Source organism: Lingula anatina, chromosome 1, assembly GCF_051362555.1.
Source record: "Lingula anatina isolate TDL-2025a chromosome 1, LinAna3.0, whole genome shotgun sequence".
NCBI lineage: Eukaryota > Metazoa > Brachiopoda > Lingulata > Lingulida > Lingulidae > Lingula > Lingula anatina.
Genome location: NC_141767.1, coordinates 22,923,945 through 22,936,234, shown reverse-complemented (window position 1 = coordinate 22,936,234; position 12,290 = coordinate 22,923,945). Strand labels below are relative to the sequence as shown.

At 35.4% G+C, this 12,290-nt stretch overlaps 1 protein-coding gene across 7 annotated transcripts in view; it reads right to left on the bottom strand.

Moving 5' to 3' along the window:
• The window catches only part of LOC106152299 (microtubule-associated serine/threonine-protein kinase 2), a 54,777-nt gene that overhangs the window by 27,937 nt on the left and 14,550 nt on the right, over positions 1-12,290 (bottom strand). For 4 of the 7 annotated variants that reach the window (XM_024076163.2, XM_024076162.2, XM_024076161.2 and 1 more), the window contains 2 exons: positions 5,052-5,253; positions 3,547-3,680 (listed from right to left, as the gene is read on the bottom strand). In XM_024076163.2, coding sequence (XP_023931931.1) covers positions 3,547-3,680; positions 5,052-5,253 — 336 coding nt within the window. Of the gene's footprint in view, positions 1-805; positions 826-3,546; positions 3,681-5,051; positions 5,254-7,051; positions 7,115-8,213; positions 8,389-12,290 lie in introns of those variants that run through there. The other 3 variants (XM_024076165.2, XM_087001183.1, XM_024076166.2) reach the window with 3 other exon arrangements.

Genomic DNA, 12,290 nt, shown 5'->3' with positions numbered 1-12,290 from the left:
GTAGGTAAGGAAAAATTATGAAATCAAAGCAAATACCTTTAGTGTACCTTTCAGACGTAATATTTATTATGGATAGAGAGAGAGTGAGACAGAGTGCACACGGGCAACAGACTTATAACCCCAAATAAAAATACTAGCTGCAACTCAGTCGATTATCATCATAGGTATATTATTGCCTGTTCTTGCAAAAAATTAAAAAAGTACCTTCTGATTAGCATGTTCTTCTTCCCAGTGTAAGAATGCAATACTTCTCATTTATGAACTTCTCCAGTGGGAGAGCTCTTTCAAATGGCCGTTATCAAACAGGCTTGGGTGTTGGATAAAGTCAGAGTCATGTTAACTTAGACTGATAACAATATTACCACCAAAGATTATGTGACTTGAATTACCTTTCCCTTCCAAAACAAACAACCCTACTGAGCAGAGTTTGCTTTCACTGAAAATTATTGTTCTTCTATAGTGGCACCATTCAAACTTGTTTATGTTACGCCTTTTGAGGCTTTCTTTCTAAGGAAAAAGTTCAAATTAACATAGGATGAAAATCATCTGGATTACACCGTAACACGTAAATATATCGAAATCATACCCCCATGCCTCAAAATATCTAATGAGTCACCAAGTCACTTACATAAAAGATTAGGTGTTGTTTTTCTCACAAATAACAGTATAAGAAATAAATGTGCTTTCATGAAATTATCATGCTATTTCATCAAAAACACAATTTGCCTCAGACTATTCTAACCTAGATTAAGTGGAAAGCTGCATTTAGTGAGACTTACTTAAGAGCAACAACAACAGCACTTACATAGAACACTTAACCACTTGCAGTATACCTCCACCATTCCACAGCCACCTGCCCTCTGAAAAGCTGATCTCGTGCCAGGGGAGGAAAATACCTTTTCCAGCTCAGTGTGGTTCTAGATCCCGCAATCTTGCAAAAGTTGGCAGGCAATACAACTTCTCCTAGTTGAGAGAGAGTGAATTGCAAGCAATGATAATTCATAAAAACTGTAACTTTCCTTTTTTACGTCCTTTGAAGGGAGAATGACATAGTCTCATAGACACAGAAGTTAGGAAAGGGGAAATCCAACCCATTTTTGTGAATGACCTTGTAAATCTACCACATCCTATGTTTTATCTTGATAGAACCAAGCACTGTAATTTAAGTAAATATATGGTGTGCTTGACTACAATGCTTGTGTGTTTTGAGTGGGCACATTGTCTCTAGCTCTCCTAATAATTTGACATTCTTTTCTTTTTTTTTTTCCTTTTTGTCATTGAAGCCTCATAATTCAAATTCTTCCATTAGCTACATAAGATATGGAAGCAATAAAATTAAGCTACCTCATAAAACCTATAAAGTTGTTATAAATAGAATAATTTTCCTATTTTCATTGTATGGCTCCTATAGTTTTCCATTATTAGTTTTCCCTTGATCAAGCGAAACTTATTCAACAGACCCCAATTTTATCAACTGCCTTCTGATGAAATGTTTTTAAATAAATGAAATATGAAAGGACTGGCATTTACTGCTGTGCTGGAAGGTAGGTGAAATATGGCCGTGATATCATATGCTGTGCTGCAAACAATAGCCGCCCTCACATTTTACTACAAGAGTTGATAATTTGTAATCAGAAAGCAAGCACTCCAAATGTTAACACTTGTGACTTAAAAACTAGAAACTTACAGCTTTTTTTCTCAAACTTAAAGTTAAGTATACCCAGAATTAAAGAATCTGTGTCTATACATAAAAAATGCATGGACTGTATCACATTAATATTTGGCAGTATCTTTACCCCTCCCACCCCCACCCTACCCCACCTTTCTTTTTCTGGGAGCACAGGGCCAAACCATTACTTCTCCATTGCATTCTAGCTTTACATATTTCATCTTGTAATGCCCATGCTAAATAATCTGTCCTGGCATCTTTTTCAACTGATCTCTGCCATTTCTTCTTGGGTGACTGGCTCTCCTCTTTCTTTGGGGACTCCAATCAAGTGCTTGGTGATTCAAGTCATTCACTAAGTGGTTTTAACAAGTTAATCTGATCACAAAGTTATTTTCAGCAATTTCCTGCTTGATGTTTGCCCATTTGTCTGTTCCAAAAGATCTTGATTGTTATCATCACTGAAAACTCGATTTGTAAACATACTGAAAAATATCACCCATAATCTGTTACATTACTATCTTTAAAACAATGGCAAATTCGCAAATAAGATTTCTTGTGTATCGATCACCCTTTCTTTTTTAAACAATAATATATTGTTTAAAAAGATGTAACTCCAGCAGTATCTCATTCAATAAAGCTTGTGTGACTTTTGTATCTGCTCCATCTTCAAGGCATTCAGTGAATAAAATCAGAGGCCAGCAGCTGGTATTTCAGTGTTCTTCCATAAAACATAATGTAAAAACACATACAGAGAGCATCACTGAAAAGTTATCCATATCCCTGAGGTATTCCATCTCATAATTAGTTGCATCTTGACAACCAAATAAGTCGGGGGGCATATTTCCTGGGCTTTCTATCGCTTCAGGTAGGCAACAGGAAATTGTCCGATTTCCTTACCAAACATCCTCCTTTGAAGACTTTTTAAATTACTCCATTAAAGGAAAAATCAATATGGTAATGCTCCTTAGGATTTTTCACAAAAAGATGGAAATTGTCCATGTTTTAATAAGGTGGAGGGCATTCAGCCACCATTGCTGCTGCTGAGACAATGCCATTGCATTGCAGTAGTGGTGGCATAGAAAAGTAACAGAAATATCTCCTACAACATTCCACACCTATTAGTTTGAGAAGTGGGTCTTCAAATTCTTTTTGTCTAGGTTTCTAAATTATTGACAGGTTTTGGATTTCTGTGAAATTCTGATATTTCTTGCTCAAGAACTTGATAATTTGAAGATTGAAGAATTTTGCATATTGATAAATAGAAGTAAATGTCACAGAGCTTGACAACCACCACAAAGCTCACATGACAAGAAGTGAACCTTTGTTGTTTCTGTTTGTGATACCAGTAGACTGGGTGCATTATTTCCCTTACAATGAGGAAATGGTTTGTCCTTTATAAATATCTTTCTGAGATCATGAAAAATGACACTCACCTTTTTCTTCCCATATGACTAAGTAGCAATGAAACTGTTTCTGGAGACTAGGCAAAGGTCAATTATCTGCTGATTTTTTAAAGCAATTGGGAACATAAAATACAGTATCTTTAGTAATTTACTATACATTACCTTGATCTGCAGTGTTAAAATATCAACACAAAAGCAAGAAAACGATCATTGAATATACCAGAAATGTACATAAGGTTGTCAACAGTTTATTTCAAAGGGTAAGGTGAATTATCAGAAATGATTTCAAAGTAAACAAATTTCAGATATGCTTCGGAGAGTGTTTTTGTAAGCATCTGGTTACATCCAATCTCATTTGCTTGTTCCTTTGTACTAAAAAGAGCATAAACACACTTTCAAGTTCATCATTCCACACATGCACACATTCACATGCAAGTACATACGTCACACATGCACACGCACGCACACACTCACCATATTCCCTACTGTTGTCACAGGACCTGACGAAGAGAGATTTGGTGCTGAATGCCCGAGTGTGGACTGTCGCATACGCAGCAGGTTTGATGTCTCCCTCTCAGCAGAATGTGACAAACCCAGTCCTGGTAGACCTAAATATAATAGATATACTCTTATCATACATGATTTCATAGGAATAAAACTATCTTAAGCTTTAAAAAAAACTTGTTAAATAAATGCCATGAGGGGAAATGTTTCCTCCTCTGAAGAAAAAAAAACATGCTATCACGCAACATAGCATTTTCTGAGGGCAATGCAAAATCTAACTAGCAACTTAGGAGAGATGCCTTTCTAGAAATATTTCTGTTCTCATCTTCTCCCCTGGTTCTATGATTCCTTAGCAACAAAATGCTTCACAGAAAAAGATTCCAATTTCCAGTCAATTTCTCTCTTGTAATTACAGTGTCAATGCAACACAATTTAATTTCTTTTATCTTTTTTTTTTTTGTATCAAAAGCCACTGATGGCACCTTCAAATCAATAGAAGCACACAATGTATAGACAGGTACATGTAGTTATATTCCAGTCACGGGGAAAACCAACCAGGAGGATTTGTTTCCTTCTAACTGAAACTATGTCTGAGATTTAGATATTTTTCTATTTTATGCCCAAAATGCTAAAAACATTGACCTCTGATAAAAAAAAAAATAATAACAAGGTTGTTATTGGTTATTTTTCACATATTTCTAAAAAAAAACTTATGAGAAATGCTTACAAAATGGGCTACTATGATGGAACCTAACATACACCTATACTAAAAGGCTTAATTAGCTATTGATGTCTCCCTCTCGTATATAAAATTGAAGATGTCCATGAACCCTTGCTGCATTACTCTGGATTCATAATGTAAATGGTTCTAGCCAGACTTATTATTAAAAGCAATAAGGCGAAACGGGGAAATCGACTTGCATGTTTTAGTGAAATTCCCTCCTTTTATCAACTACTGAAAAATGAAATGAATATAGTCACTAAGCAAAATTCACAATGGTTATCTTGTGAAAAGGCACTCATCTCACAGATTGCATTGAACTCTTTTAAGGTAGTGGGTTTCAAATTCAACCAAAGGAATACTCCATGTGTTTTATAGCTTAGATGTGTAGCATGAATGAAATATATGACATAGTCCTAAGCTTACTGAATTCAACAAGGCCATACAGTATTCTGAATGAGATATTTGATACCTTTCCAAATTTAGTCAAACCATTTAAGTCTGCTTCTGAAATGCTTAAAATTAAAGGCCTAAAATAAATGGCTTTCACACATCTATGTATGGCAAAACTTTATGCAGTTCTGTTCCATTAAGTTTTAAACTTTAAGAATTAATCGTACTCGTTTTCTTTTTTACTGTGCAGCAAAGCTTTTAAAAATGCAAATTCATATCCAATTGCTGTAAGGATCATAGAACCAAGAAGAGATCAGATTACCAAAGTAAAGAAAGAAAGAAAAAAATAAACAACACTCACATGAACTTTGTGATAACTGTGATGAGCTAAGGCCCAGGTGTCTGACTGTGGGGGAGAGAGGCATGCTCCCGCGCCTTTTCTGTCGGACATCCTCAGACAGGGTGCGCTGCAAAAGCCTGCGTGGAATGATGGAGGCTGACAAATCATCCAATGGCTTGCGAGGAGAGTTGGATGGAGAAGGTGATCTGGGTCCATAGTCAGACTGAAGAACAAACAAATGCGATGCACTGTCATTTACACAATCATAATTCAATGTTAGTGCAATGCACCCAGCGATGTCCCAACATCAAAGATATAAGGGCATTGTGCAATAATAACACTGTGTCTGCTTGTTTAAACTTGCCCTGTTCAGATTATGAGTATTCTTGATTAGAAGCTGGTCTCTCTTGCCTCATCAGAACACTGGATAATGGAAATAGAGCAACAACAGTGTCTTGGCAATCTGGTTGCTTGGTGACATACTTTGAGTCAATAATCTAAGTATGTTCTTATGTATATGCCGACGCACTACCAAATGACATGGGATTTTGGATAAAAATACACTAATGACTTTGAGAATGCCTACAAAAACATTCCCAAAATATCATCTCAAGAGAGGTTCTACGTGCAAAAGATCTGTTTGGCTGAAGTCATTTTTCTGGTTCAGTTGGATCTCACAAAATGTATGGGACATACTGAAGGACCTGTATCCACAGATACTGACTTTTACAATTAAAAAGAAAAAAAAAATACAACCCATGCCGTGGCTCAAAATTAAATCATACCTTATCAAAGAAAATTTTTGCCTTCTTTTATTGGTCAATCAAAAATGTTTGTGCTATGGAATCAAGTGGTCATAAATGTTAAAATGAATGTGAACTAATTTACTTATTTGCGATTAAACAATAAATTAAAAGAATGACAACTCAATTCACCAGATAATGTACTATATGAATTCATTAAAATCAGGACAGGAAGAAATATTACCTTTTCCTATTAGACCATTTATCATAATTCTATTGCAATTCTTTCACATTTATCAGAGACAGTTGTTTATCAAAATCCTAAATTGGGATTTTCTTTGGTCGATTCTGAAGCATAAACGGCTAAGCTACTGGAGAGTTATTACAAAAATGTATTTTATGATGTGTTGTATATTTGAGTGTCATTTATCAAACAAGAAATATACAGACCAATACCTGAGTGAATCACTCCAGAATTTATGTGTAAAATTAACATCAATTTAAACATAATTATATAATCCTATCAAACAGAAAGCATGAAATTCAAACACAAAATGAGACTGCAAAATAGATTAGAATTTTGAAGGGATCTTTTATCCTTTTCCAGTTATCAAAATAGAAAGGTTGTAAAACTTATGATCAAAAGAAAACAAAATAGCCTAACAGGGATTATTTTTAAGCATTTTTTTATCAATATCCCACAAAGTTCAAAGCAAAGCAACTGTTTCTGTGGATATTGCTAAATCAAGATTATAATACAAGCTAAAAATCACAATAACAAAATAACATCTGAAAGATAAAAAGAATGTGCTCAGGGCAATCTTCAGACTTGTCTTGTTATTCCTGCACTATTAAATGTATGAAACAAAAAAGGATGATCTTCATTTTATCACCAAAAATAAAATTTACAGATTCTGCTTTGACTTCAACTCTCACATCATCAACACGAACAGCCTACAGCTTTCACTAGCTTGGTTAATTCAACCGTAATACCACCCAAAACAACAAAAAGACTATCGCATGTCTGCACATTATACCAAAACCTATAGACTGACTTTCAACTTCATCCATAAACACAGTTCTTACTCTTGCTAATTTGAAAAGAATGCCATAGATTTTTACCAATATGATGGTCGTGTGATATCAACATAATTATAAAACCTTTCAATAACACCAGAAGAGATAACTATTGACATTTTAAGTCAATAAAAAACATTTAAATGTGTGCAAATAGAAAAGGAAAAGAATTGACTATTTTACTGCTTCAGTAAATAATACCCCCATTTGTAAAAGAGAAGAATACATCTTTGGTTTCTGTATTGCCATGTGACAGTTCAATGGGAATTTGAAATGCTTCTTGTTGCTTTATGGATCCATGAACTCTATCTACAAAATATTCTTTCTTTCTCCATTTGCAAGTATGCTCAATAAAGCCCCCTTTACACTGGACGGCGTCCTTTCTGCGTCCAGCAGTCCAGCCCCATTTGAGAGTTTAAAAATTATAATATTTTACGTGCCGACAACTGGCCGATCATTGAGCATTCATTCTGATAAAAAATTAATGCTCGTGCCTCCTTATTAAGACCACAGCTATGCCAAATTTCATGGTCGCAGAGAGGACGCAGAAAGGACGCCGTCCAGTGTAAAGGGGGTATAACAGACACGCTCATGAACAACATTTCTCCTTGCTTTTGATACCAGATAATTGGTGGAATCATTTACTCTGACTTCGTTCCATCATCCTTTTATCGGACAGAACCTTTAACAAAAGTGTTTACAGTGAGCAGTCTATGAATATTCATGAAATATGCATTGATATGTGACTGCTCACAATTATTACTAATCACAACATTTTTACATTAGGGCCATTCACACCAGTAATTTCAAATTGGTTAATGCCTGACTGCAGTCCTATCGTGGTTTACTTTTCTAATGTGAACAGTCTACGTACAGTTAACTCTAAATGGCAGTCTAAACCAGATCTTTACATTTGGGATGCATGCTCACAAGTGGGCAATTTATCATATTTTTCTTACAGAAATATGTCTTTATGAGTAAATCAAAATATTTATATGGCATAAAAATCATCGCTACTTGTACTCCTGCCACATTGTTCATATTATCACTTTTTACTGAGAATAATAGTGCACGTTGAACAGGAAGTACAACTGATGAGAGGCAATGTTGCCCAAAGCAGTGTGAATGCAAGCAAAGTGGGTTTCTTTGACTGCGTTCTACCAGGATTTACTGGACAAGTGTTTTTTTTGCTAGTGTGAATGGCCCTATTTTTACATTGCATTGATTATTGATAGTACTAGTACTAAAACCAAGGTGCTTATCATGTGGTTGCTGATTATATATCATGAAACAGATATACTAAGAATTATATCATTCTATTTTTTAAAAATCATAATTTCATGATTAGAATAAAAAACCTTACCAATCTTCGCCTTGAATATTCCATATTGTAGTGAGTCAGTATGTAGACAAAAATGATCACATAAATATCATTCTCCTTTCTCAGGGTATTCAGAAATCAGCTGTGTCTATTCATGAATTGAGAGGGCAACTGCCCATTTCTGTCTGCCATGTCAAAGGGTTTCCAAACACTTGCTGACTGTCTGCTGGCATCCATATATAAATTGTATTAGTATATCCATCAATATGTTCTTGTTTTTCATTCTTTAGTGATGGATTATATGGAAATTCTGAGGTGATGGCCTTTTTTATCATCACCAGGCAGCTAATTGTCTGCAATTATTCTCAGGTGCACCAGGAAACAGTGCCCCTAACTGTTAATAATTCCCTTTTTTAGAAATAAATGACGCTGCCACCTGTGGAACATGCAAAGCCATCAGACTTCCAAGTGAAGTATTGGAACAAGTCCACATGCTTGCATTTTGAAATTAAAATTTTGATGCATTTTGTTATTCATTGTTGTCTGCAACAATTGATGCATCAAATGTGCCTAAAATTGCCCATAACTTAGAAGTACCATTAAATCAAGCATATTTCCTCTTCAGACCAAATAAAATGAGATTTTCTTTTCCATTTTAGCTCCTAGGCTGATACTGCTACATGTTTCTCCCAGGCATCAACCACCAATTCTCACCAATTTACAGCTTTTATGAAGCAAAAAAAACAATTATGATTGGAAACAGATAGAGATATGCTATGAGATTGAACCAATTAAATTTCTTTCGAGGCGAAAGAAGTTTCCATAGAAACCATAGGTGTCAGCAAAATACAACACCTATAAATATTTCTTGTTGATCTCAATCCAATGGCCAATGTCTTATGCTGACATGACTGACATCCCTTTAAACCTGGCTACAAACCAACTCAAGGTTCCAGGCAAAGTTCCTTGCCAATCTGCTGACATTTCTGCAGCTAGCCCACTTCCTGGAACATCCTGCTGAAGTCTGCAAGCGCATTTTGTATGAGACAGAATGTTTTCTGATGGACCAATTTAATCACTGCTAGATCTCCTGGAATAATCGAATACACAAAGTGCAATTTTTTTTCCAAGCTTGGCTGCGCAATGGCAGAGATACCCTAGAATCTGAAAGGCCAGTTCTAAACTCACCACCCAAGAGTGTATATCTCTAAGTAAACTTGGAACATATAACCAATACAGTAGAGATATCTACACACATGCACATAAACAATCAGTATAACCATCAGCAGTCCATCGCCTTCAAACCTCGGAGGCATTCCTACATCTTACTCTGCAGTTTGTTCTGCAAATGTGATTAGTCTGAGTATTGCGTTAATCTGAACTTGGTTTGAAATATATAGAGCAAAGACCATTGTTCTTTAACCTGAGGGTTTCATAGCACATCAGCCCTTCTGAATTCACAGAACTGCTCAGTAACAGATGAAACTTTGGGGCAGAAGCCTATGTAACATTCTGCCATGTTAAACCTGTCCTGCTTCATGGATCTGTAAACCAGAAGCCAATAACTTTCATCATGGCTTCCTTTACCCTTTTCCACTGAACCATGTGCTCTGATATATCCATCCAATCCAGCTGTTATCTTTTCTGGTCCTTTCATCATAATTGCCTTTTAAATAATAACTGGATATACACAGACAGTAGCCATGATGTCATAGGGTGAATCATCTGGTGAGTATACAAAGAAAAGTCCAGTCATAGGTTTCCAGACAAACAATGAAACACAGAAACAGTCTGACTGTCTGTGCCAGTTTAGCTGGTGTTTCCAATTTCTACTCAACTTGCACCAAATGCCAGTCCACCTGGCTTTGTTTCCCATGACATGGTTACAATTACCTCTGAAATGACCCTGATTTATACATATATAACATAAAAGCTGTTGGTTCAGCTCAGCCTAGCTCAGCTTAAAAGACACACTCTGGCTCTGCGGCTACAAAACTGCTATTTCCTGCCACATGTTGTTGTTTCAATAGCGAGTTGCCATAGACATGTTCTTTAACCAGTGCAACTGATTCTGCATTCATCATGCTGAATGCTTCCTCCCCAAGCGACACAGGCAGCTGAAGTCTAGGAACTTGTCTGCTGGATAGCAATAATTGGACGACATTGACCACAGTACAATACATGTAGCTATGCCATCCTATCAACAGCTAACTGACTGGACAAATGACAAGTCAAGTGCCTGCTATACTGATTCAATATTTTCTGAGGACTTGATCTTAAAGAAAGACCGAGTAGGGCTCACATACAGCAAAAAAAAACTAATTATAATGGATGCTATGTTTGGGAGATCATTCACCTATTGATCATGACAAATATTACCTAATTACAATGCAATGGCACCATTAATCTGTCAATGTTAGATCATTCAGATTGTCTTAATAGCAAATTGTTTCACGCAGCAGTGGTAATTTTTGCCATTTTTGTATCAATGTAAATATCATACAAGAACCACAGAAAATACTGCAGAAATATCACCAGTTGCGTGGTATTGGTATCATGATCAATAATAAGCTTAAGTCAGACAATACAGCAAAATTGCACTTTATTCCTGCATATTAAGACATCAAAAAGGTCAAAAAGAATTACCCATAGCTTTCCTTAATATACAACCAATTATTTCAGCTATTATCATAGCTATCATTTTAATACAAAACTTTTATCACCATTTGGCAAAATCCACTAGGTATTCAGAGTTGTCCCACTAGATCATCATAAATAAGGCTAGAAGACCAGCTCAGTTTGCAACCCCCCTCCCATATAAATCATTGTTAGACAATTAATATTGTTAGAGGTAGAACCTGATGATTGAAGACAGACAATAAGATTACTAAAAAATATGTCTGAGGTTTCCAGTTTTTCTAACAATAAACTAACATTAAGAGCACGGTTGAACCAAAACTCCAAACAAGTTTTCAAGTAAAATATCCATACTGTATCCAATTCCAAAACTGAGAGATATTTGCTTCAAATTTTCAATGACAGGAACTGATGGACTGCAAGAGATAATGGGGAAATTATGCAAATGCAACCGAATTTGGAACCAGTATATTACCCATTCTCCAGGGGGTGTCTTTTAACAGAAAAATCAAGCAAACAGCTGCTGCTTGCACTTTTCTGATACTAGGAAACACTGTTGACATATATTGTAGGATTAACTGAGTGACTTCAGGCCCATTATCAGCAGTTTCGACAATTGGACTTAATGAATATTATTTCAGCAGGACACATGATTGTGATTTCTAACCATAGCCATCCAATAATCTCTCACTAGTCACTAGAATTGCCACGAGATGAGGATGGTAAAAATTTGGATCACGTCATTTGTAGACATAGTATGTGGAGAGACATCACAACTTTACTAGAAATAGAACCACAGTAGAAGACAATGATTAGTTTTCCACTTAAGTCATCAATTTCTTCTCGAATGTTCACAGTGTTGTTTATTCAAAATGTTATTTTTCATTACAGACTATCATTTTCATTAATAAACATAACTTTGAGAACATATTGACTAAATGTCTTTAAAATGTCCTTAGAACATGCTTAAGAGCAAGTAAATATCTTTAATAAAATTATCAACTGTGTTATGTCATACAGTAATGTAGACATCAATCAAAATGTTTTTAGCTCTGAGTAGCTGACACAACAATACAGAGAAAATTGTTTGATTATTTCTACCAATTATACATAAAGTAAATGTTACTTTAATTGGAAAACTCATTCATTTTATGCATACTTGTAGATTGATTTAAGACAAAAAAAAAGAGCTCTAATAATCTTTAATGTTGCTCTAATAAAACATCTGTATGGGATGAGAGTTGTAACCCAACTTTGTGATAGAAGTGGTTTCCTGAATGTGTTAGATGAGACAAACACATTTCACGATGTCAACATAATTCAGCAAAATCAAAATTTTTCAATTCTTTGCTGTCTGAAGATCCTACAAGTATCTGGACTTCAGGGTCACTGAATTACTAACAAACACACACATACATGCATAATAACAAGGAAAATTTGTGCTGAAGGTTTGTAGCATTTTGAGCATAAAGGCCAATACAT